The sequence below is a fragment of the Columba livia genome, chromosome Z (assembly GCF_036013475.1).
Source record: "Columba livia isolate bColLiv1 breed racing homer chromosome Z, bColLiv1.pat.W.v2, whole genome shotgun sequence".
Lineage (NCBI taxonomy): Eukaryota > Metazoa > Chordata > Aves > Columbiformes > Columbidae > Columba > Columba livia.
This window is the reverse complement of record NC_088642.1, coordinates 57,134,636-57,159,737: the sequence shown is the minus strand read 5'-3', so window position 1 is coordinate 57,159,737 and position 25,102 is coordinate 57,134,636. Positions and strand designations below refer to the sequence as shown.

At 38.7% G+C, this 25,102-nt stretch overlaps 2 protein-coding genes across 3 annotated transcripts in view; both read right to left on the bottom strand.

Annotated features, from left to right (window-relative positions):
* SMC5 (structural maintenance of chromosomes 5) overlaps positions 1-14,263 on the bottom strand; it is a 43,356-nt gene extending 29,093 nt beyond the window's left edge. The window contains exons 1-7 of the mRNA XM_065045962.1: positions 14,073-14,263; positions 13,244-13,385; positions 12,042-12,094; positions 9,663-9,825; positions 7,809-7,943; positions 6,523-6,663; positions 3,419-3,580 (exon numbers count right to left, since the gene is read on the bottom strand). Of these exons, the coding sequence (XP_064902034.1) occupies positions 3,419-3,580; positions 6,523-6,663; positions 7,809-7,943; positions 9,663-9,825; positions 12,042-12,094; positions 13,244-13,385; positions 14,073-14,206 (930 nt within the window). The 5' untranslated portion in view covers positions 14,207-14,263. The remainder of the gene's footprint in view (positions 1-3,418; positions 3,581-6,522; positions 6,664-7,808; positions 7,944-9,662; positions 9,826-12,041; positions 12,095-13,243; positions 13,386-14,072) is intronic.
* Positions 14,264-18,199: 3,936 nt separating this feature from the next.
* MAMDC2 (MAM domain containing 2) overlaps positions 18,200-25,102 on the bottom strand; it is a 64,669-nt gene continuing 57,766 nt past the window's right edge. The window contains exons 11-14 of one of the 2 annotated variants that reach the window (XR_010468973.1): positions 23,870-24,018; positions 20,611-20,870; positions 19,513-19,597; positions 18,200-19,177 (exon numbers count right to left, since the gene is read on the bottom strand). Coding sequence is in view for 1 of the 2 variants with exons in the window: in XM_065045963.1 (XP_064902035.1) it covers positions 19,116-19,177; positions 19,513-19,597; positions 20,611-20,870; positions 23,866-24,018 (560 nt within the window). In the remaining variant the exon portion in view is untranslated. Of the gene's footprint in view, positions 19,178-19,512; positions 19,598-20,610; positions 20,871-23,865; positions 24,019-25,102 lie in introns of both variants that reach the window. The other variant, XM_065045963.1, reaches the window with a different exon arrangement.

The window sequence follows — 25,102 nt, the reverse complement described above, 5'->3', positions numbered from 1 at the left end:
AAGAGGAAGCTCTCTCACAGGCAACTGATGCAAAATATTCACAAAACAATTCTGAAGGCTCTCAAAATCAGGACACTAGTATGGAACTGGAATTCAATGTTTCAATTATCATTATATTTTCAGTTATTATATATTGATATACACCTACTTTACAGAACAGACTAACAACTGTAATTGTCTTCGTGGTTTTCATACATCGCTTTACACTGTCAAATGTTCCTGAAAAGACTGCAGTGCATAGTCCACTCTGTTTGAATTACTTTACAGAGCATAAACTGGAAAGTATTCTAGGCTTCTCTCACACGATTTTATCAACCTCTTCTGACTAAATGGGCCAGCTACTTTTTACCAGAATCCGTATGTCCTACACATGCAAAGCACAAAATTTTACTAGGAATTCTTAGTCTAACCAAATCCTTAAAAAGGTTTTAACACAAAGAGAGACAAGAGAAATAGTCATGCAATGTCTCAGTATATTAATTTCCTCACAGATTTAGCTCTGCCTTTATTTTCAGTCCAGCTCCTTCCAGGCAAAATCTTTAACACCATACCTGGCTTTTTGCCAACAAAGGGCAAAAAAATACATAATGAAGAGGTGCTTTATCTCTGCTCTCACATATATATACTCAAGCCAAGAGCAAGATCTCAAGAAGCAGTCAAGATTACCGTTACTTGATATAAGCCTGGACCGCAGAGCCTGAAGATGATTATGTTCCCTATAGGTCTGTGTGTCCAAAATAGAGAGGACTTAGAACATTAAACTGCTTTCCCTTAATGCCAAATTGAAATTTGGCTTTTAAAAAACAACTTTGGGGCCATAAAGAGTTATACTGTTTTTATAATAAAATAATTCATTAATCAACTCCTGCTGGTTTACAGGGGAATTATCTATTAAATGCTCACCAAATGCTTGCATCTACAAAGATAAAATTCTAAGTTATAATAAATTCAAGCTACATCTATGAAAAAGTGAAGAACTAATGAAGAAACAGCAATTTAAACAATTTTAAGGTATGGTACTTGAAAAGCTTGAAGTTTTGCCTTAGGTCGAAAGTATCTCCTGAGAATACAAGCAGCACTGATTCTCCTTTACAGGGACTTCATTTTCACAGACAAGCTAAGAAGGTATGTGGGAGGGAAATGGATTTCAGTACCCAAAAGGGCTACTGCCACAAAAGTTCAAGACGTAGCAATACATCTCTAACATCTTGTTAACATGCCTGATGTCACACAAATTGTTCACACCATAACCACATATACAATGTATTCCATAAAGCCTTTTCCTATGATTTTGGACTCCATGGGGGCTTCTTCAAGGTAGAATATTAATCATTCAAATTAGAATTGGACATATCATTTAATATTGGAATAAAACTCAGGTTTGGAAATGTCTTATTGAAATATTATATAAAACATAGTATTAGCTATACATTGCAACTAAAAAAATAGCAAATAATCTCTGGAAAGCAGTATTAGAATATCTCAGTCAGTCTTCTGTAAGTTATTTACTTTAAGTGTAGCATCCTTCCTTCTTCCCATATTTTTGTCTTCTGGAATATTGTAGAAGAAAATGCAAGCAATTCATTCCCAAGGCCCAAATTAAACACCACTTCAGCATACAGTTACCCTTGTGAATGTTTCCTGTATGAAAGCCTTATGGCACAAGTTTAGATTGAGCAGAAAAGTATGTTGATTCAAGAGTATGAGTCGATCAGCTAGTACATTTCCCCAGTTTTTCTTTCACAGTTCTGTAGCAAATACTCTATGCTGAGCACGCTCCCTGCAAGTTAAAACTAAAATGCTCCCTGTTCTCTCCTAGGTTTCTCATATAAATGATTAACTCATACCAACAGAAGACAACTTTCATAGGAATATAGCCCAATAATTCCAAGAATTGCGGTAGCAATGGTTCAGTAGAATTATTTTCTGTTTGAAAAAAATATATAACAATTAAAAAAGAAAAATAGGAGTAAAATCCCACAAAATAACACCAAGTGGTGAAAACAAAGTTTAGCACTTCACAAGCATGGAGGCCATTAATGCACTATGAAAATTAATGTCAAGCTCCCAGCTGTTAACTTTCCTTTAAGGAAAGTAAGTACACTTACATGTAAACAACCACAACAAAGAACAAAACAAACAAAAAACCCCAACCACACCCCAAATGTCTACTTAAATAAAACTGCAAAGTTTTAAAATGTTTAAGTATTTTGAATCACAGCATAATAAACTCTTGTAGTATTGTGGAGCACTAAATTCAAAGGATACATTTAGCAAATAATAATAACAATAATAGCACTGTAGTTGGGTGAGTAATACTGTTTACATCACAACAAAAACGAAAGTGGTGTGAACGACAGTCTGTGATTTTGTCTTTCTCCAGTCTTTCTGGTTTTGGGGTTTTTTGGTATTTTTTTTGTTTGTTTGGGGGGGTGGGTGTGTTTGTTTGTATTTTAAAGCAAGCACACGGCCAGTGCAAAAGCTCAGTGCACTAAATGCCACTGAAGTTTCAGACCCTGATTTTACAAGATGCTTCATGACAGCAGTCCTCTACAGATGTCACATCTCCACACCAAGTCCTTTGATCTGATCAGTTATCTTCAAACAGAACTCACTGCACCGAACAGTCTCATGTTATGATTTAACTTTGGTTAAGTGTTAAAAATTTGTGCAGTCTATGTATACAATGACTTCTACAGCTGTAATAGTACATAGTAGTTAATCTGCAGAGAATTACAATACTTTTCTATTTGTCATACAGAAGTGGTAATGTTCTGTATCCCCAGAGAGAGCAGCTATTAAAAAAACAGACAGTAAGCTGTAAGGCAAAGGTAAGTTTACCATTAAATTCTCTTACAGGTAAGAGTATTCACAGCTGATGCAGAATTACTGTGTAATAAAAGAATATTCCCTACTTATGGAATTAGGTTAAATATTAAAGGAAGAGTTTTAGGGCAGAAAAGTTGTAATTTAGCTTATATTGACCACCCAAACCAGCTACATTCTAAGATAAACAGAGCATCCATGAACCCAAACTACAGAACAAATGAAAACAGGCAACCAATTTAATATAGGTATCTAACTCAAGGAAACTCTAACATTATATCCCTGAAGATTTTGAAGGTTCTACAAAGAGAATTACAAAATTTGTGTGCTCTTACAATACTAAGAGAGTGGACTTTCAGAGGTGCTGCTGAGGGTTTACTAAGGAAGGCATTCTTGAGTTTCACTGCTTTAACGGAGCAGAGACACAGAGAAGGCAATGAGAGCTAAGAGCACAAGTACTTCAGAAAAATTTCTTCAGATACACATCATTATGGCACATGACAAAAAAAGAGGTTATAACTTTACACTTTACAAAACTGAACAGAGAATGCCTCAAATATTTCAAAAGTTATCAAAGAATTTGAAATATTACCTTATCTCTGATTTTCTTATCCAGAGACTCAAAATATTCTTCAGTTTCTTGGATTTTTTTTGTGACTGGGGACTGCTTTTCTTTCAGACTCTTCAGTTCTTCCTTGGCTTGTTCTCGGCTTTGTTTTACTTCCTCATGCCGCTGACGAACATTTTCATATTCCTTAGAGGAGTTGAAAGTAAAATAATTAAAGAATTCTGTCTTCTATTCCAGCATTTTATACTGTCTTAATATTTTACTATTTTATTTAATTGCACATGCTTTTTAGTAGAAAAATCTTGTTCTGAAGCTAGAAGTAGAGCAACTGCTTAAGTAAGCCTCTTGTTACTAGTCACTATGACTAGGAGATGTAGGGATCATTTTGTCTCCAGGGAACCACTTAATGGTTCTTAAAGAATATGCAATTCAACCTACCAATTTGTCTGCAACTATCTTGCCTCTAAGTCCAACTGGGATCAGTGTGGAAAAAGTAATTCTTCATCCCTTTCGGTCCGTAGTTTGAGCACTACTTAAGGCAGAAATCCTCAAGCTAATAACCGCAGAAAACGTAAAGAGAAAGGAAGGAGGTAGACAGTTTGTCAGAGCCAGTAACAGATATAACCCTGAAGTAAATCGAGGACAGAAACAGAGCAGGACAGAGCCTCGGAAAGTAAACAAAAACTCCACTGTATACCACAAATACCTGAGAAGTCACTACCTATGGAGCTTAAGTGGAGATGAATTTCTGAGAAGAAAGAGACGGTAAGAAGTGTGGTGACCAAGAACTTCCACTTCAAGAAGAGGGAATTTTAGAGGAGAAAGTAGCTTAGGCTAAAGGAGTTATTACTAGTGAATTTTTTTGGGTGCTAGGATGTCTGGAGAAAAATAAACAAACAAAACCCCAAACAAACAAAAAAAAGAAAATAACATGACATTCAATGATTTTTAAGGGTTCACGAGGAAAAAAAAGGATTCTTGGAGGGCCAGAGGGAGGAGCAGTAGATACATGTACATGGGGTGCAGAGGAAGGGAAAGCTGTTTGATTTTGCAGGCACATCTTAATTTTTGTAACCATTACGCAAATAGCCTTGATTGTAATCATGCACCTAGTGAAAGATCTGCAGAACTTCCAAAGGATTTCAGCCCTCCCAAGAGATATTTGCATTTAAACTATGTAACAAAGCTTTTCTCAATGGTGAATGGAAGAGGAAGAACAGAAGAATGGGCATGGCTTGGTCAAAACATATTTTCAGAACTATGTGTTTTCAAGACATTTACCGCATGAGGAACAGCAACTCCTGCTGTTACAATACCTTAAAAGAGTATACTTTATGGTATATCATACTACTTTAAGCTTAAGCTGGGAGGGGTAAGAAACACCTTTTCATTAATACCCTCCAAAAGAAGGACAACCTACTTTTTTTTAAAAAATGCAGCTCCTTAAATCTGCTCACTGATTATAGATGACACAATCATTTGATGGAAGTCCCATTAAGATACATACAAGAACATAAAACATCCCCTAAATCTTTGAGTCTAAATCTTTAACACTACTCCTAGGGTCCATTTTAAGGAATTTAAAGCAGATGCTCAAAAGCCTATTAGACATAGACATACATAAAAACGGTGTGAAATTCTACAGATACAGAAGCAAATGGCACTGATAAGAAAATACTTGACTAGAAAAATGTTCCTCAGGTAAAAAACAGTGGAGTCTTTAGAATAAAAACACAGTTCTACAGTGGTCAAATAATAAAACAAGTTGAGCACTAGACTTCTTCTTTTCCACTAGTATCAAGACACAATCCAGTGTTGTATTTCAGCTGACCTGTTTTCAGGCTGCCTGCCATCTCCATTTTGTAACATTCTGCAGCGTTTATATGTAACTACTCCTACAGTTATACAGTCGTAATATTACATTCAGCCCTTTGAAGGCAACCATGAGGCCAAAGTGGCTCTGGCGAAAAATGAGTTTGACACTCCTGACCTAGAGTATCAGTTCACATTAACTATGCAAGACCTGTATCCCTACTAATAAAATAACTCCCTCTTCTTGTTAATTAACCAAGACTAATGCATGTATAGTAAGAAAAACTTGCATTATTCGACAAGTGCAGAAGTCCAGTCCTAATGGTACAGAGCACACATCTCCCTGCTTAGCACCCATCACCATTCATCTACTTCAGTTGCTGCTCTTATATCCCTCTGTGCTCTGTGTGAAGGTTTGAAGGCAGTGAAGGTACAACCCTGAATTCAGTTGCTCTTCAAGATACAAGGGACATAAGGTTCTTTGTATACCCATGCGAGGCTTTGTTATCTATAAAATTGCAACAAAATGCCTTACAAGCTTTCTGCATCCATAAAAATTACATGTAAGTTTTTATAAGTTCTGTACCTGTATTTCATGAAATCTACGAAGCTTGCAAACAAGGCAAACAACATATTGCTTCAATATAATAAAATCTGCATCAGCTTAAACTGTTCATAATAATTTAATCTGACTGACAATTCAACATTAAACTAAACTGCTGTCGAAGTGCTGTTCAGAAAGACTTACTTTGCTTCATATAAATGACCTGTCCTTGATCCTAGGCTTTTTTAAATTGGTGTAAAATTTCTGTTGCTCAAAATGACAAAATTTTTGAGATTGCCAACCTATATTCACCGTGATTTATGTAATGTACACCAAATCTCAATTAATAAGTTAAAATTAGAAAAGGGGGAAGGCAACCTGATTAAACAAAACAAACATTAAAAAACACACATTCTGTAAACAAAACCAAATATTATAGGTAGAAGAAGCAAGTGGAACTGGCTAGGCATAGCTTCAAGTAAGCCAGTTGTGTCTTTGAGGAATAAAAAGGAGTACTGCTCTTGGCCCATAGTGCTGGCTTTCCTAAATGGGTAGTAACTACTTAAGCTACATCTTAAGCAACTTCTTCAGTCCAGCAAAATTCTGATCAAAGCTGGGCCAGGAGTAGTATTTCAAGACCTGGCATTTTTGCACCAAGCAATTGTAATAACAGCTTAATTTTTTAAAATAAACTTTTGGCATATATCTAATATTGCAGTATTAGGAAAAATGGTTAGGTAAGAGAAACACTGAAAAGAAGACAAAAGCTTACCACCCAAGGCCTTTTCCTTTCAAGCATCTCAATTGAGTCTAGATGGCGCTTGCGCTCATGGTATCTCTCAACATCTTGTTTGTATCTTTCAACCCTCTGTCTCATTTTCTCCAATGCAATAGCTTTGTCTCTGCACAAGTTCTGCAAGAATACAGATTTTCACGTTTTACTTTGTGTACTTTCATGTGTGTACATACATGATACTTTCATGTATGTACTTCGTGAAAACACTTCAGAAATAGTCCACAATTCATCTGTACATTAAAGCAGAAATGTAAGAAAGTATATTTTAGTACAGTTGGTAATTAGAGGGGAACAATCCGACTAAGAATAGTTGCCCAGCTTTTTCAAGTTCTTTTATCACATACTTCATGTGAAAACAAATCTAATTTAAACAGAAAACTTAATCTGCATTATTTATTTTTTAAAAATCTTCTCAGGAAGTCAGTCCCTACAGCTCAAGCCTCTGTTAATCTGGACATTTCTGAACCACCATAACTGGTTATGATAAATATAAATAGCAAAAATGCTTGTGAAAGATCTTGTAGAGATTTGTAACAGAAATGTTAAGTTTTGTAAACGTAGCATGCATGAGTCGAAATGCATATATGTGTGCAAGCACAAGAAGAAATAGCAGAACAGAAGATTAAAAGAATGGCCTGTATGGGTAATGACAGACACTGTTCCGAAAGCAACATTCCCAGTAGTAACAGGAGGAAGTACATTACTCCTGCAAAGATCACTAAGCTGTGCTCTGTTAAGATCACAGCACAAGTGACTGTCAGGGAAAGACCCTGTATCCTAACACCAGGACAGCAACAAGTTTCAGCTTATTGCATATACACTTTCTTTTCCTCTTTGTTAATACTCCAGGAAAAATAGGTAGCAGGCAACAATCTTGTCCACAATTTATGGAAGCTGAAGTCAGCAAGACTGAAGCAAAAGACAACCCTATGACAGCTCATGATTTCTAAAACGCGTAAAAGATCTGTCCAGAAAAGTTATTGCAAGTCAAGAATCACAGAGAAGTGATGAGTACTTGACAAAAGGCATCTCCTGTTCTCTGTGTCCAGAATATTAATACTTGCACACGCGTCTTCATGCTTACAAGCATGTGAGTGTCAGAGTCAATAAATACTGAGAGATGAACATGATTTGCTAAAATCAACTTACCGCAGACTTTGTAAACAAATACCACCCCTAATTCCACAATATCTCAGGCTAAGTTTTATTATGCTGATTTCCCTACAGTCACTGCACTCTGTTTCCAAAACGTGCAAGTGTACCTCCAGTTCTCTTTCCTTTTCTCTGAAGTTCTTCAGTTCACAGTGATATTGGTATATTTCTGGAGAACCAATAGATTTTTCGGTGGCTTCAAGCAACTCGATCTTACTCAGTTTTGCAAATTCTCCAACTTTGTCCTAGAAAACAAAAAAAAAAATACAAAAATACAGTATTAGTTAGAATAGTGCAATACAATAACATAGGATTTAAATACCACAACTTACTTGTCATGAACATCACCTGAATTACAGTTCTATGAGACAGCTCTGGCATAGTTAAGCTAAGCATAGGACAACCATCTCAGAGTAGCAAACAAACACTCCTAAATATTTGTAAGATTTCATCCATTTTTTTTTTGGAGCTGTTCTGGAATTATTTAAGCTTAAACCTTAGCTGTTCTTGGTTGTTTGCCAGCTTTTGCAACATCAGTTGGTTCGTTATTTTTAACTGGTTATCATTCTTCTGAAAAAGACAGTTTAGTACAGACAAGTAAAGGTTTTATTCCACTGTATTCTTAAATCTGTTCTCACCCTGCTGAGGCTACACCTCCCAGTATAAAAGCTATGGTTAACCCAAAAGTTAGGCAATGTAGAAGTTCATATTAAGGCTGGCAGCCAAGGGTATCAAGAAGCATTGCTGCTGTCTAAAGCAGAGGAACAGCTCAAAGCCAAGAAAGACTGGAATGAAAGGTGTGCTTGTCACTGCTACAGTGGCAGAGAGCAAATAAACCAAAACTTTCAACACAATAATAGTAACTGAACTGATATTTATGTACTAAAGAAAAAAAAAGCTGTTTTAAATACAAGAGTTATGTTGGTAGAGTATGCAGAAAGTTCTACTCTATAAAAAAATATTGTGAATATATAAATGAAAAAACACCAGAATATTTGTTTCCACAATATTAGCTTTTGAAATTTTAATGTTTTTCAGCATGTCTTCTTTAATGCATTTCTCCTTGAATAGAGGAATAAACCCATGATTGTCTACGCTCAGATAAGGTTTCCTCGTATTACCATCCCTGATGAATCACATGAACTGGAAAGGTCCTAGGAAGCAACACACTGTAACCTTTTTTTAAGGTGCAATTGTGAGGCACCTTAGTTATCTGCACAGAAATCCTGACATGCCTGAGCATGGATTCAGATACAGTAACTACTCACAGCACTCTTTAATCTTCTCTCTCCTTTAGGAGATATTTCCCTTCAGGATTATTTTATACTTACATGATTTGATTCTAAACATCTTTAAGTCCCACTCTATTTAAGCTCAAGGAACTGTTGAGCCACAAACGTTACCAAGAAGGCTCTACTGGCAATCTCTGTTGCAACTGTAGAGTCATTTAGCAGGACTGCTTTCTGTTTTTCAGATAAAGAAATGCATACAACTTCCCTTCACTTACCAAGTACAGGATCAAATCCTGAGGAACTGACTGGATACAACCCAAGAAAAGTTCATACAAGGATTGACTGGGAAAGTCAGGGATGCAGAAGTACAGGAACCATGGAGGTAAAAATACAGAGACAGTGCTAAATCTAAAGACCTTTTAAAAATTTCCCTACAGATTTGTTAAGAACATTCCTACAGCAGCACACACAGCCCAGAGAGATACTACTGCTAGTGTTGACCAGCAGCTTTCCTTTCAGTCTCAACTGACAGCAAGTACATATTCATCCAATTAGTGAGCCTTAAATGGTCATACAGTTCCTTCCTTCTTTCACCATAACACCAGTACAGCTACCTCATTCTTTAAGTTGTCTCATTAAACTGATGAAGGGCTACAAAATCTAAGGAGCAACAAAACCCTCTGAAAACAAGAACTGCATTTGTATTCACTGTCTTTCAAAATTCATTCATACCTGAGGAAGAAACTGGCACAAATTGTCCACCTGGATGTTTAAGGCTGCAATCTGCTCTTCTACTGTTTTCAGGGTTGTTGGCTTTTTGTTGATAAACCATGCTGATGAGTTATTCACCACATGAATCTCACGTGTTATAATGATATTTTCAGGTGGCTTAAACCTGGTTAATAAAAAGAAGTGTTTACACTTCTGAGAATATGCAAAGATTAACAAACGTCAAAGTACGTTAGCATTATGATGCTAAAACTTTCAGATATCTAAATATTTAATATAAATAAACTGGACAGTAGCAACAGATCCACATTTTATGCTTCAGAAAACATCCAGTATTTCAATGCTGAATTAATCACACATGGAAAACATGGAGAATATCTGCAAATCTTAACTCAAAGAAAGTTATTCACATAAATTACATTGTCATGCTGAATGTATGAACTATTTAAAAGTTGTCAGAGATGTGAATAGTACATATAAAAGCATAAGGTTTTTATATGACATTTAGTAAGTTTTAAAATTGGTATGCAGGAGTACATAATAATGCTATGCCTTTAAAGTAAAAAAACTTCAGTGTACAGAACCACATCAGTGAGCTGTGTATATATACTCCATTTTGGAACAAAAATAGTATCATACAGTAAGAAAAATACTAATTTCTTTTCATTTTCTGCTTTTAAAGAACAGCAAAGATGTACCAGTTGTCCATTTAGTTCTCTAGCTCATCTTCAAAAACTTCCTCTGGTTAAGATGCATCAGTAACAAATGAGCAATGAGATAGTAATAGATTATTGAAATTTTGTTCACCATTTTGGTTTAGAAATTGTCTAGTGCCTGATCAGTCAGCATACTGTCAAAGATGGAGAATAAGGACTCATAACAGTTTGGAGGCTGCGCACCTTAGGAGACTTAAAAGTAGAGGTCAAAGCAGAAGCAAATAATTCAACAGCTTCCAGTGTTTGGAGTAAGTGCCATAAAGATATGAAACTACTTCTTGAAGACTATATGATTATTTCCTCACAAGTATCCATTACCTTATTTTAATATACCAAATCTCCTTCAAAAGACCTACAAAGCCATGCTCTTTTTTTAAATCAAATTAAGGACTTTTTACTACTATAATTCTTTATTTTAGTAACAATCCAGATTCAACCAAAATGGTGCATGCTTACAGAATTCATATTTTAAAATTCCTGTCAAAAAGCGATCTTCTGCATCATTGCTCTCTCACCCTGGATGTTGCCTTTAAATATTTTCTACCCATCAGACAAAGGACTGAATTGCATTGCAACCACTACAATAACAATGCTCAGTCTTCACATACTGCAAGACTCTCTTTGGACTTTCAAGTAACATCGGGATGCGTCTATGTTGAAACAATCACAGAGTCTACCTCCTGACCCATTGCTTGGCCAGTCTCCAAAGAATGTCTTTCTCGATCACTCACAAAAGAATGAAAGTGGACAGGATTTTTTCAAAGGCCCATTCCAGTATATCTTTTTTCCTTAATACAATGCTCTTGATCAGGGTGGCCAACTGTTAAACAAATCAACTCATGCTCTGAATCGGTTGATTTGCTCTGTGTTCTATTTAGTTCAGGCAAACAGATCAGGTTAAGGCTCATCAAAACCACATGTGCTATTGCAGCATCATGTTAAGACCACTACAAAACCAACACCCATTTAGGAACTCTATTAGGATAGTCTCTCTTTAGTTGTAAAAAAAGCACACATAATATTGCCCTGTAACCAAAGCTTACTGATCAGAATTTTACAGAGTAAGTCCAGATTATTTTCAGCTGCTTTGTTTTGTAGAAGTTTACCTGGAAGACTGCATTAGCCAAACTAGTGAGATCTACTTATTTCTTTCCCTTCTATTTTGTTTCAGTGTATGATGCTTTCACTAAGAATGTAGAGGAATCCCAAATACCAGCAGTATATCAGTATAACAGATTGAAGGCAGAATATCTGGTTTTACAATTTAGACTTTGTTTTTGTTTTTTTTTTCTTCTTTAAAAATAATTTCCAACCACTATGTTATGATAGCAGTAATGACTGTATCTGAATCATCTGAACCTTAAATGTAATCAAAAGCAAAACACATCATATACATCAATAGTTATCTATACATTCTGTGTACATCAAGACAAGGCAAGATGTTTCAGAAAGCAAAATCAAGACCAGTCATGATTGCTTATTTCTTGTGCAATGATTATTTAACTTTTAAATTTTGAAAGTCTGAGTAAAAAAAAAAAAAAAAAGTAAATCTGAAGCTTAAAACCAGACATCTGTACACCAGATTTTTTTTCAAAACTTTGTAAATGACTGCATGCAAAAATAATCTAACTAAAAATGCATGAGAAAATACAATTTTACTACTTACAGTTCAATTTCTACTACAGCCTTCAAGCACCCCTGCTTTACAAAAAGAGCAACCTACAAATTAATTACAGAAATTATTACAAAGTAACAGTGTATTAAAAAGTAAACTCTAACAAAAATATGTATTTGTATAATAGAGTAGCTGTAATGCGTTATTTTCATAAGAACTTACAATTAAAACCTAAAATTTATCTCGGCTGTCTATAAACAAAAATTAAAGGAAGACAGAATTATCTTCATCATCAACTAGCAGCATTAGAGCTTCCTCCCCAGGTAAACAATTTGTCATCAATCTCAGCCTCCAAATGTGAACAAAACATAATCAGCAGATCCACAGGGAGGAAAAAGTTCTCAAGAATTTGAGGAACAAAGGCAACACAAATGAAAGACATTGCCAAATATCTGTACTAATAGAACTGCCAACTCTAGTAGTATAAAAACATATAAGCATGAAAAGCAAATAAAAATACCAATACACAATGCTGCCATGCAGTCAATTTTCCATATTTACACTTGCTCAATACTGAGCTTCAACCAAAGAATATGTACAATCATTTAGGTACTCAGCTTCAGTGCTCCATGATCTACTGAAATATGTTCTATCCAATCAGAATATCCAAGAAAGCAAGAGCAAAACTTAAAAATTTGACAGTACAAACTTCCTCCTATAATGTCAACAAATGATCTCTTGGGAGCAAAAAATGAAAACAGTAGAACAACCCCCAATAGATCCAACTTCCATTTAAATAAAAAAATTGGTTGCTCCATTCTTTTACATAAATTCTCAGGCACATCAAGGACATGTTATTTCTACAAGTTCTATATACTTGGGAATTTAAGCTAGACTTTTAAAAAAATTTCTCTCTTAGTAGATATTTCTGATCAAACGTTACTTATGCATTAGGTGCCATTTTCCTAACACTGCAGAGGCTTAGACATCTTCAAGTATAACACCTAGTCTACTCAGGTTCCAGTACAATTCAGGCACTTCCATTTCATAATTCAGCCAAGACAACAAGCAGTTAACTAAGACAAAACCCCTTTGGTAAAAGCATGGCCTCTGGACCAGATTATTCTACAATTTGGACACTTTACTTTTTATAAAAATAAAACAAATCAAGAAAGACAGTATTCCCACCTCCCCGAACACGTCTCTTAATGAAATTCAGATTAAACATTACAACTATAAAAGGTCACAGTTACCTTATCAGCTCTCCCTATGAAAGAAGGTTTTCCAGCCAGTCCCAGGCAGATGGCACAAACAATGCTTGACTTTCCCGTTCCATTCGCACCTACAATCATGTTCAAATTGGGTCCTGGACGTACTTCACAGATGTCATATGTTCTGGAAAGCACAATATTTTTTTGAACCTTATAAACACTATGGCACTTAAAAAAAATCAGCATAATCCATGTACTTCTGTAAAAGAACCCTTAGTGTTGACGCTTAAACTACTATCTTTGAAGCTTCATTTGACATATGTAGCATGATCAGTCAACTACACAGAACCGTGTTCAAGGCTGACATGGAACTGACAGCAAAACAGCCGTAAGAAAACGCCCTGAAAACTTCTGCCGGTAACTATAATAGTTTCAAACGGTATTCCCAGTAGGCAGAAGCTGGACACAGCGGGTCCTTCCCGCTCCCTGAGCGAGGGACCACCTGCCGCGGAAAAACCGTTTCACGCACTCGTCCTTCCAGCCTTACTAAGGGCTCCTGATAACCGAGGGATCTCCCCGATAACCGAGGGATCTCCCCGCTCCGCGCACCCCGGAGGGAACGGCCGCGGCGCGCGCCTCCCTGCCCCGCCAGCCCGCCGCTACACGTTTGGGCCTCCTGACTTACCGCCATCTCTCCAGCCCCGCACCCGCTTAAACACGGGGCGGCGGGAGGCAGCCGAGGCCGCCCAAGGCAGACACCGACCCCCGGGGCGGCAGGAGACCGCAGACCAGCGCCCGCGGGCGCACCGCGACCAATGGCGGCCGGCTGGCCGCCGTCCCTAGGAGGAGAAAGCGCCCACCGCGCACTCACAGAAAGTTCTCCATGAAGATCTTGACGATGGAGCCCTCGATGAAGCGGGAGCGCGCCTCGGCGCTCCTCAGGGGCCGCGGGATGCTGCCGCCGCGCTGACAAACGACAGGCTGCCTACTCCCCGGCGTCGCCATCTTCTGCCTTCAGCCCGCCCAATCCCCGCCGCGCGGACGCGCCCCGCGCCTCGACCTCATTGGCGAGCGGGAAACGCCGAGCCGGAAAGCAGCGCGCTCATTGGGTGAAGGGGCGGGACTAAGCCCACAACGAAGCTTTTCTTTGGCTCTTTGGGTGCCGCGCTAGTGCCTGTTGGCTGAGGAGAGCGGGGTGGTGAGGCTGACCCGGGAGGGAGGTTCTAGTGTTGCTTTCGGTTTCCCCGGTGCTGAGGCAGCTGCACAGCCCCACGGGAGTGGCCCCTGCCCGCGGGGCGCGAAGGGCCGGGTGCTGCGCTGAGGGAAAGCGCCGGTGCCTGCGCCGCGCCCCTGAAGACGGCATTGCCGGCCGCGTTCCCCCTCGGAAGAGAGGCAGCCGGCAGCGGCGCCCGCCGCCAGCGCGCTGCGCGAAGCCCCTGCCGGGTGGGCTGGGAGGGGGCTGGGCGGGCCGCCGGGCGGAGGTGCCGGCGCTCCCGGCAGAGGGCAGCGCAGCCCAGGAGCCGGGCGGCCAGCGCTGCGGAGGGGGTTCCTGCCCGGGAAACCCCTTCCTTCGTAGAGACAGGACTGGGGTCCGGGCGGGCGAGCTATTAATTGTCCTCATGTTCCAGCGCCTGTCAGAGCGTGGTTTTTTCTTAATTTTTAGAAAAATGACGGGGGAAGGAATAAATGACATTTATTCCTTCAGAGATCTGGAAATCTGTAGGAAGGATACATATCCTTTAGAACAGGGATATCAAACTCATTTCTACCGGGGGTCATGTCAGCCTCACGGTTTCCTTCAAATGGCCAAATGTAACTTTAGGACTGTAGAAATTACACAGGTGAAAATGAGTTTGACACTTCTGCTTTAGAAGCTATCCTACACAAAACCCTGTGTGAGATTTTTGGCATTTTGACTGCAGGGCAGCCACCAACACCCTTGCAGCTGCCTTACCTTCCCACACCATTTGTGTTTTTTTCTCCCAGAGCAGGAGCTCCTGCTGCAGCACAGGGCCTCATAAACAGCCAAAGCTTCTACAAGGCTGATTAAGGCTGCTGAAAGTCACAGAATCACAGAATGTCAGGGATTGGAAAGGACCTCCAAAGATCATCCAGTCCAATTCCCCTACTGGAGCAGGAACACCTAGATGAGGTTACACAGGAAGGCGTCCAGGTGAGTTTTGAATGTCTCCAGAGAAGGAGACTCCACAACCTCCCTGGGCAGCCTGTTCCAGTGTTCTGTCACCCTCACTGGGAAGAAGTTTCTTCTCATATTTAAGTGGAACCTCTTGTGTTCCAGTTTGAACCCATTGCCCCTTGTCCTATCATTGTTTGCCACCGAGAAGAGCCTGGCTCCATCCTCATGACACTCACCCTTTACATATTTATAAACATTAATGAGGTCACCCCTCAGTCTCCTCCAAGCTAAAGAGCCCCAGCTCCCTCAGCCTATCCTCATAAGGGAGATGCTCCACTCCTTTCATCATCCTTGTTGCCGTGCACTGGTCTCTCTCCAGCAGTTCCCTGTCCTTCTTGAACTGAGGGGCCCAAAACTGGACACAATATTCCAGATGTGGTCTCACCAGGGCAGAGTAGAGGGGAAGAACATTCCTCGACCTACAAACCACCCCACTTCTAATACACCCTAGGATGCCATTGGCTTTCTTGGCCACAAGGGCCCAGTGCTGGCTCATGGTCATCCTGCTGTCCACCAGGCCCCCAGGTGCCTTTCCCCTACACTGCTCTCCAGCAGGTTGTTCCCCAACTTCTACTGGAACCTGGGGTTGTTCCTGCCCAGGTGCAAGACTCTACACTTGCCCTTGAAAGTCAGATATAAGAAACTGCTTGTGCTTAAGTGGAACAAGTTAAATGAATCAACACATAACTGGAGTGATTTGTCCTAGAAAGTTTACAAGGAAGACAAGGTTTTTCCAATATGAACCAGATCCTTGGGGTGCGGAGGCTTTGCAAGGCCCCCGGTATCCAAGCAACAATTCCTGTAATACCCTGCAAAGACCAACACTGCCATGGTAAAGGTGTCAGAACAACCTTTTTGAATATGGATGTAGCAGAGCTGGGACCAACAGGAAAAAATAATCTAAGGCAGGTTGCTTCCTTGAGGGGAAATTTAGGTAGATAAAAGGAGATACAAGGGCAGTGAAAAGCCTGTTCTGGATAGAGGGGAAAAAATGGGGGAACAACAATTAAATTCAGTTAAAGAATGAAGGGGACTTCTGTTCCAACAGTATGAGTGCAGATGTCCACAGATTGTAAAGAAGTTGCCGTGCATGTCCAGCCCACCAGTACTTTGGATAACCCACTGGAATCTCCACCAGGTCCATGTCCAGAAGACTCGGTGTAGAAGAATAAAGAAGCATAGAAATGCCCCTTAATATTATGTGTTGTGGATGGGAAAGGATAATAAAATTGGAAGTATATCATTCATAAGATTTGTGGTAATACCTACGTAATAAGAGTGCAAAATTGTATCACTGCAAATTAGTAAGAGTGGTGTGTCCATTAGTTAATTAGAATATTAGCTGATTTATTTGTTGGTAATGTTTTGCTTAATAAAAAATAGCTTTTGAACAAATTTTCAGACATCATTTTTCATACAGGCCCAGTATAGCAGAGTCTTAAGTGTTCTTTGCCGTGCTATTGTCTGTGTACAGCTACTGCAGCAGTGAGAAACAGAAAAATAGTAAATAAAAATGGATCCAGGGCAGAAATTAGCTGCACAGCGAGTTTCCTAGTTGGACAGAGCTGATGGAAGGCTTTTTATCTTACCAGGAGAAATCTTAATGCACCTTCTCTAGTTTTCAGATGTTTTGCAGCCATTCTTCCACTAATTTATCAAGCACCAAAGTAACTGAAAGCTAGCTTTAAATTTATCTGTTCTTTAATTCCTGCGTGGAAAGCTGCTGTTGTTTCCTACTGAAGGAGAACTTAGGCTTCTTTTTTCTGTCAGGACAGTGCTTCACATGCTGTCGATAAATACAGGGTGTTTCAAAATGATGGACCCAATTTGAAACCACTATGTCTCTGAAATTGGGTCCATCTTTTTGAAACGCCCTGTACTACCCCCAGTGATACCAACAAAGCCACTGTATAATACCAGTGAGTTCCCTGGCAAATGTTCAGTGGCGAGCAGAGTATTTTGCTCATGTCCTTGTTCTTATCAGCCTAAATCGGATTACTTTGATGGAGCGAAGCAGAGTTCCACAAATTGTTAAGAGATAGGAATCCATTTCATTTACAGAAAAGCCCCATGAGAAGTTTGGAGAACCGACAAGTCTGATGATTTCAACTACTTCATTTTCACTTGTCTGCTGCTTAGATAATTTGATCTGAATGTTGATACCAAAGTATAAGCTTTACAGAACAACTGTAAAACTACACTGACTCTTACAAAACAGTTCAGTGTTTCTGGTGGCTTTCATTTTCAGAATAATAGCAAGGGCAATGCATCCATAACCAGCTGCCAACAGGAACTGTGGATAGCTATGATGGGCAGTTAAGGTGTCATCTCCTTTTGCCTCTTGCTTAGTCTCTTATAAGTAATAAACTGCTTCAATCTGTGTGGTCACATAAACATGTTACTACTGAGAGTATTTAATTGAACAATCTCTTTATTTGTGTGTGTCACAAAAATGAAAAATTACTAAAGATGCAAGGGGCTAGATTGTCCCAAGTGGTGTTGATCTTTATAGGACATTGGGAAAAATGCATACTTTGTTCTAAAAGGAGTAAAGGGTATTTCCATTTTTCAGGGTTTGCATCTTGCAGTAACAGCTTGAATGTGATGGCTATATGAATAATTTCTATGGCTCAACTCAGGAACTTCCTGCAGCAGATCAGATTGCTTTCTTTCAGCTTAGGTGATGTAACCCACACATTTCATTTTTTTCATATTCAAAATATTGAATGCAGGCTATTATATTAGGTTCAGTTGTTTCTCATTACAGTGATAACTATAAAATCTAGACCAAAGCAATAAGATTATTTTCAAAGTTACATTTTATTAGGAAGTTATCATAATTTCAAAACAAAACCTTACACACAAACACATTAAATCTTAAAAAGTAACAAGTTGTGTGAATTCAGTTTCCTATTAGTATAAGTGCAAGGCATCTGTGGTTGGGTAAAGTGTAAGTACATTCTCTGTGAGTGTACAAACTGACTTAGTAAAAAACCACAAGACTTGTATGCTAGAAAACATGGCTTCAAAGTGTTTCATTTCATATAGCTCAAAATGGCAGCAGCTTACACTGAATTACACTGAAACACTTGAAGTGAGTTTGTTATTGGCAAGGAAAACAAATATACTTGCTATAGTAAAAGAATACAAAACCACAATAAATTGTCAGCAGAGTTTCCCAGAGAGATTTGTCATAATGAATAATTGCACTTAACCTGTAGGTTATTACTAGTAGCTAATACTATTTTCTTTATTATTTCAAAATGTTTATGATTTCCTTAACAAAAATCCATTCTGTACCCAACACAAAACATTCACTGAATGCAGATTTAAGAGAACACAATATTGGATTTTAATTGTGCACCTTTACTTTCCTCTTTTTGCCTATATACTAGAAAAGTAAAAAAAAGAAAAAAAAAAAAAGGCATTAAAATGAATAACCTGTGCAAAATGAGAAGCCTTTATATAATAACTGCTACCTCATGCAAAAGAGAAAAAAAAGTGTTAAAAAAAATAATCCCCCAACAGTCTAAGAAGCCCTGAGTCAATAATTTCATTGCAAAGGCAAGGAACATGAGTGCTGTGAGTTCTTCCTATATATCGGTGGACATTCAAACCAGTCCAGTATTTACTTAAAACATATTTTAAAACAGGCAGTTTGCTCAGTTTCTCACATACAAATGTTCTACGCACTCCATTCCTTTCAGCAGACTGTATTCAATACTCAATTTCGTTTAAGTTGTCAGGATAGCCTGATGAGAACTGAATTTCTTCCACTTCTAGAAGACAAAGAACGGGGAAATACTGTAATTATTTGTATTTTCATCATACATAGGAATGCATAAGACACAATGTAATTACCATGCTGGACTTAAGTGGGACTGTCATATAGTTTTTAAAAAGTGTTGTTGCATCATTACTGTTATATTCCAGATTCTAAGGATGGTCTGGCATCTTATTAGAAAACGAAAATTCTGCACTAACCCAACAACATGATACTAAATTTAGATCCATTCAGTAAAGTTTCAAAGGAGGAAGTACTACCTGCCTAATTACACAAAGCACTGTGAATCGCCAGGTGTCTCCTGAGAGAAAAAAGTATGTTTAAACTTACCTAAACAGGGTCCTGCCTGGAACAGAATATCATCAATAGCAGTGTCACTTCTCATCGACACACCACGGATTGCCTCAAAAATAATCTGTAAAGGTAAGATACAGCTTTTCATGAGTCCTGCACAAGGAAGGATTAAAAAAAAAAATTAATACCCATGCAGTATATTAAAGGACCTCGGCTGTCTTGAGAGTCTGCCTTTTGGAAAGGAGCCTCTGTGCTCCACCAGGGCAACTGATTGCCCTGCTCAGAGAATTTGGGTGTGTGCTATGCCAAAGGAAGCAGATTTCTTCTCATTATTTGTTAAGACATTTCTGTATGCTATAGACCACTGATAAATTACCCTAGTGATGCAGCATTTTGGTCTTGTTTTCAGCCCAAATTTGTTGCTGTGTGTTGCCCGTAGTCTTACTGATGAAGCTGAATTTGTTTGTCAGTAAAAAGCCTTTTTTTTTTCTTTTTCCTAATTCATTTCCAGGCTCGTAAGGCAAAGCAATTACAAAAACCCCACACAACATCTTGGTTAGCGATCAGTGCAGTTTTGTGCTCAATGCTGTTTCAGTCAAAAGCAACTTCAGTTTCCTCTTTGACAGAGAAACTGAAGCAGGCTTTGTCTCTGGCATTACTGAAATGACAGCAGTGTGGACACCAAAGACAGAGCTCTGGCTCTGCATCATCCCTTGCCTTTGACGCCACCGCAGAAAGACCATCCTGCAAGCAGCAGACGTTCTGTCACAGCTTAGTGGTTACATTAATTCTATATGGCTTTAAACAGCTGAAGGAAAATAAATTGTACAAGTGATCTACATAAAAACTACCACTACTGAAATGATGGGAAAGCAACATCTAAATACTGAAAAAAAACAACCCCTTTTGAATTAATGAACTATTGTAATATTTGCAAACTATTAGTGTCTTTAATAATTCCCTCCCTACCTTCATTTTTAAGAAATTAGATGTTACTTCAACTTGTTTAGGTGTACATTCAATGCTATCTGTGTTTTAACTTTTTTTGTTTGTTTTTTTTCTCCCCAACACAACCCAAAATTTTGATTCAGTTCAGTATTTCATTTTGACTGCTTTTGGTTTGTTTTTTCTTACCTGGTAGTTTCTATCACTTTCATATTCTATCAGTCCCCTTAGCCATGAGATGCTTTGTTCCCCTGTCCTCCTCCACAAAGGAATCTCTTCATCATCACCTTCCTTTTTCAGATAAACACTTAGTAATCCAGTCCCAGCTCCATACATGTGATAGAAAAATGTCAAGCACTGTTTTCCAGAGGTTCCTCTTAGTGATCTTGAAACTAGGTATGCTCTCTGTCCATAGACCATGTTGGATGCCTCTATATACATGTAGTATCCTTAAAAAGATATACAAGCAAATAATAGCAACATAGAATACATTCTCTCATTATGCTCAACATGCTCATATGAAAAAACTATGATTGAAGCTATTTTGATAAAGATTTTTACACTGTAGACTGTTATATTTGTGATCTTGTAACAATTGTGTAGTGTAATAATGGTAATATTTGTGAATTCTAACATGAGAACACTTAAAAACCCATTTATATCTGATAAGATACATAGCAACAGAAAGGAATATAAAGTAAGAAAAAATCATAGCTGTTCTTAAGCCAAGAATGCACTCTGACAGTAGTAAACTAATTGGATTTCAGAGGCAGCTACATCTATGTCTGAGGGTACAGTTTAGGCAATGGCTGGAGCTAATGCTATTCACAAAGCAAATTAACTATCTCCTTTAAATCACATATGACATCAATAGTATTTTTCCTTCTGTGATCGAGATGTGAAGACGTGAGGAAAACTAGACTCTCTAGAATCCATGAATGAACAAAAGATTGCCATGAACTCTCATCTGTGGAAAAATTAGTCATTAATTGGTGGCAGGCAAATTAATGCCTTCCCTCAATCCATCATTTGGTTATTTCCAACTGGAGCAAACAGGTGTGTGAGAAGGCTGAGGAACATCCTCACATCCCATCTGCTGCATGTGGCCGCTGTTCTGCGTCTGGAGATGTACAGCCAGCAGGCAGTGAGCTCAGATTTTACGGCAGCTTTAAAGCTGAGAGCAGCAAGAGCTGCCAGTGGATTCTCGGAGTGTCTCTCGTGATGTTCAGAGTCCAAGTACCTACACAAACCCATGCTGAAGATGACCCCTCTAACCCGGCTTCCAGTTTGGTGGTGAGCAGCAGTAGAGAGCAAGGGTGCAGTATCATTTTGTACAGTGTGTTGGAGAATTTCCAAGACTGTTTATACCAAACCTGGTGCAAGCCATTGCGAGGATTTTCATGTTTGCTGTGAAGTTTGTTAAAAATCAAAACCTACAGCTCATACTACATACAGTATAATAAAATAACTCACGTTTAGTTCTAAGGCCTGAATCATACTACAAACTTGGAAAGACTAGATCAGCTCTTGGTTTTGTGAATGCAAATCCACAGATTTCTCAGCACATGTTGCTGCAATGAGGTGTGTGAAATAAGGAACAAACATTGTTGCCACAGGTGAGGTTTACAAGATCCTCTTGCTTCGCCAGCTCTGAAGTCAAGCTATCAGCCTCAGATCTCAGGATACTCAGTGATCTACATATACCAAAACTAGGTCTAAAGTCAGTTTCTGCCTTAGAAATCAAGAAAATTGTTCTAGCAGCCCATTCCTTTTCTTGAGCAAGAAACTCTGAAGTGTTGCTCTTACTAGAGGAGAGGGTTATTGACCTTGGAAACACAAGAGCTGGGATACAGAGTATTTTAAAGAGGAAAAGGAAAGCATACTATCTAGGGAATAACCAGGAAAAAAATTCAAACAAGCCTGAATGTTGAATCCTTTTACAGAATTGACTTCAGTTACCCACCAAAACAACCAGCAACTTTAATGTGATATATTCCTTTTGGATTATATTTTGTGGAAAAAGAGGAGTCTGCCTGACAATACAGAGATGGCCTACAGATGCCTCTCCAGAAGTGTCATCCACATTTTCAAATAAAATTTCTCAAATTAACTTTAAAAACTGTTAGGAAAAATTCTCATTTATTTTACAGCTGGTTATCACATGTCTAGTTGATGAAAAAGAACTGGACAGCATGGATAACAAAGACTTACAGTATGTCATCTGATTCACTCTAATGTCATCTAATTTTTAAATGGAAAAGGGACAAAGATTTCAATATTCCCTTTTGAAATTCATTCCACAGTATAAAGGTATCATCTGGAAAATGTTCTTGACTTGTAGATTGCCTACATTTTCCACTTGGATAACTTAGCCAACAGATCTGTTCAGAATATGGACAGATTTCTAAGTAATGTTTCTCATTTTTATTTCATAACACATAGAGGAAGTTTTAGCTTTAAAACTTATATCTGAAGGCTATTCATATTTCTACCCAGAATCAGTCCTGTTTACAATTAACAATGGAAGAACATAATTTCTTGGTGATCTGAAATTTCAAGCCAAAGAGAAACATTCCCATCTGCATTCTAAATTCCACATGTAGGATGTTGGCTATACAGTTCCACACACCATGAATTTATAATACATTTCTCTAGCTAATTTCCATACCTTGCTCAGGATGCAGCTGTTACAGAAATATTACCAGGAGATAATGTCAAATGGATACTAACCACTGTGAAGGGGGGCAAATCCAAAGGCCCCAACAGCCTTTTTCAAACAGATGTAAGCATTTACACTTCACAGCCTTAGGGCAGTTTCACCCCTTTTCCTGAAGTCAGTGGCGTTGTTACTGAGGTCCTCCTCTGCAGGAACAAGAGCACTCAACACAGTGGTGCCGTTCATCATCTCCAGAAGTCACCAGCTGCTGGTGGGGGCAATTCTGATGCAGTTTTGTGTGCACTCACTCATGCTAACAGAGGCCTTGCTTGCCTAAATACTTTAAATGATACACATGAGGTCATGGAGCAATCTTTGGGATCCCTTTTATTACCCGTGTTTTCTTCTGAGGAAGGTGTTGAAGCAGAAGAGCTCCCAACCACTTGTTTGCCTTTTAGTTTCAGGGAATGCTCAGGTAAGATAGGGGTTTGGAAGAAGGCTTTTTTGTGGGTTCTGGAGAGTCAACCTGTCCTTTTTCTCCCAAAGTAAAGGGCTACTTTAGGACATGAAGACTGAATTACCCTTGGTCTGCAGGTAATTCAGATTAAACATCACATTCTCAAAACAATGTGGGGGTCCCTAAGAAATGTGTTTACTTCATTTGATTAATAGCTGCTCTGAACAAAACAGTAAAAACCATCTCTGTTCTATAAAAGGTTATAATTTCAAGGTATTTTCGATTAACTACAAATCTCTGTTCTGAAAGTTCGACGTTGAGCTTAACTCACCTACCCCAGTAGTGTGGTCTCCTTTCGGTCCAGTGTAAGAAGTGGGAGTTGGACCCCTCCTCCTGTGCCAGCTACCACGACCTCTCTTCTTCTGGGTAAACACACACTCATCTTTTTCAAAAGTACATTCTCCAGGATTTGGCAGCAATAGATCTAAAAGGAGAGGACATTGTTTAAACTGCAAATACATTAGACAATCTCTCCATATATGGAGGGATTACACAAGCAATGTATTGCATTCACTCACCTGCTGACATTATTTATATCTACCTAGCAATACTTACAGTACTCACAAGCTTATAAAAGATAGCTTCAAACTGATATACAAAATCTAATTTCATTTTCTTCACAGCTTTGGGGAAATCTGTGCCCTAGTCTGGCTCACTAACATGTACTAATATTTCTTAAAATATCTCATGGAGTTTATTATCTCATCATAGCTGTTACTCCACAATGGGCTCTACCAATGTAATTTTCTTCACTGCTGTGGCATCCCAAGCAGTTTAATGAGCTCCAGCATGTATAACTTGCATATTATATGAGTCTTGTCAAAAATGGGAGTTTCTGTGATCTGAAATCAAATGCCACATTTAGCTCTCTTATGTTCCCTTGGCACCAGATTCTAATACCACATATAACAGACCACAGAGCCACAATTACTGGACTATTTTCATTTTTTCAGTTCTATTAGATGATGCAGATGAGAGAAAGTTGAAAATTCAGGTGCTTGCCAGGAAGCCTCTGTCAGCTCTTCTGCTCTAATCCGGATTTGTAGTTCATGAGTGGACACGCTGAGCTGCTTTCACATTTTGGAAAGGAGGAAGCCTCGATGCCTCACATGCTTTGGGGCATTTTTCAGGCATTTTTTTTCCTGCTATCAGCAACAACTTCTGGTATGACTATTCGACTAAGTATCAGTTCTGCACCTTTGGTTCCTTTTCAAAGTACTCAGGAACCAGAGAAAGGCAAGACAGGCAACTGTCAGAAACACTTTAGAAAAATGGCATCTTGTTTTGTACATGTGACTTCTCTCTTTTCTGTAATGGCTAGCTGCCTGAACGCATGCAATCCAATCAAAAGAGGTCATTAAAAAGTTATCATTACACAGGAATATAAATGGCATGGAAGATCAGCCTCATCACCATTTCAAAGGCATGGCTTTATTCCAAAGAAGAATGGGATAATAGATTGTGCCTGTCTCATGAGAATGGTTTCCAAATTAGGATACGACTGTTGC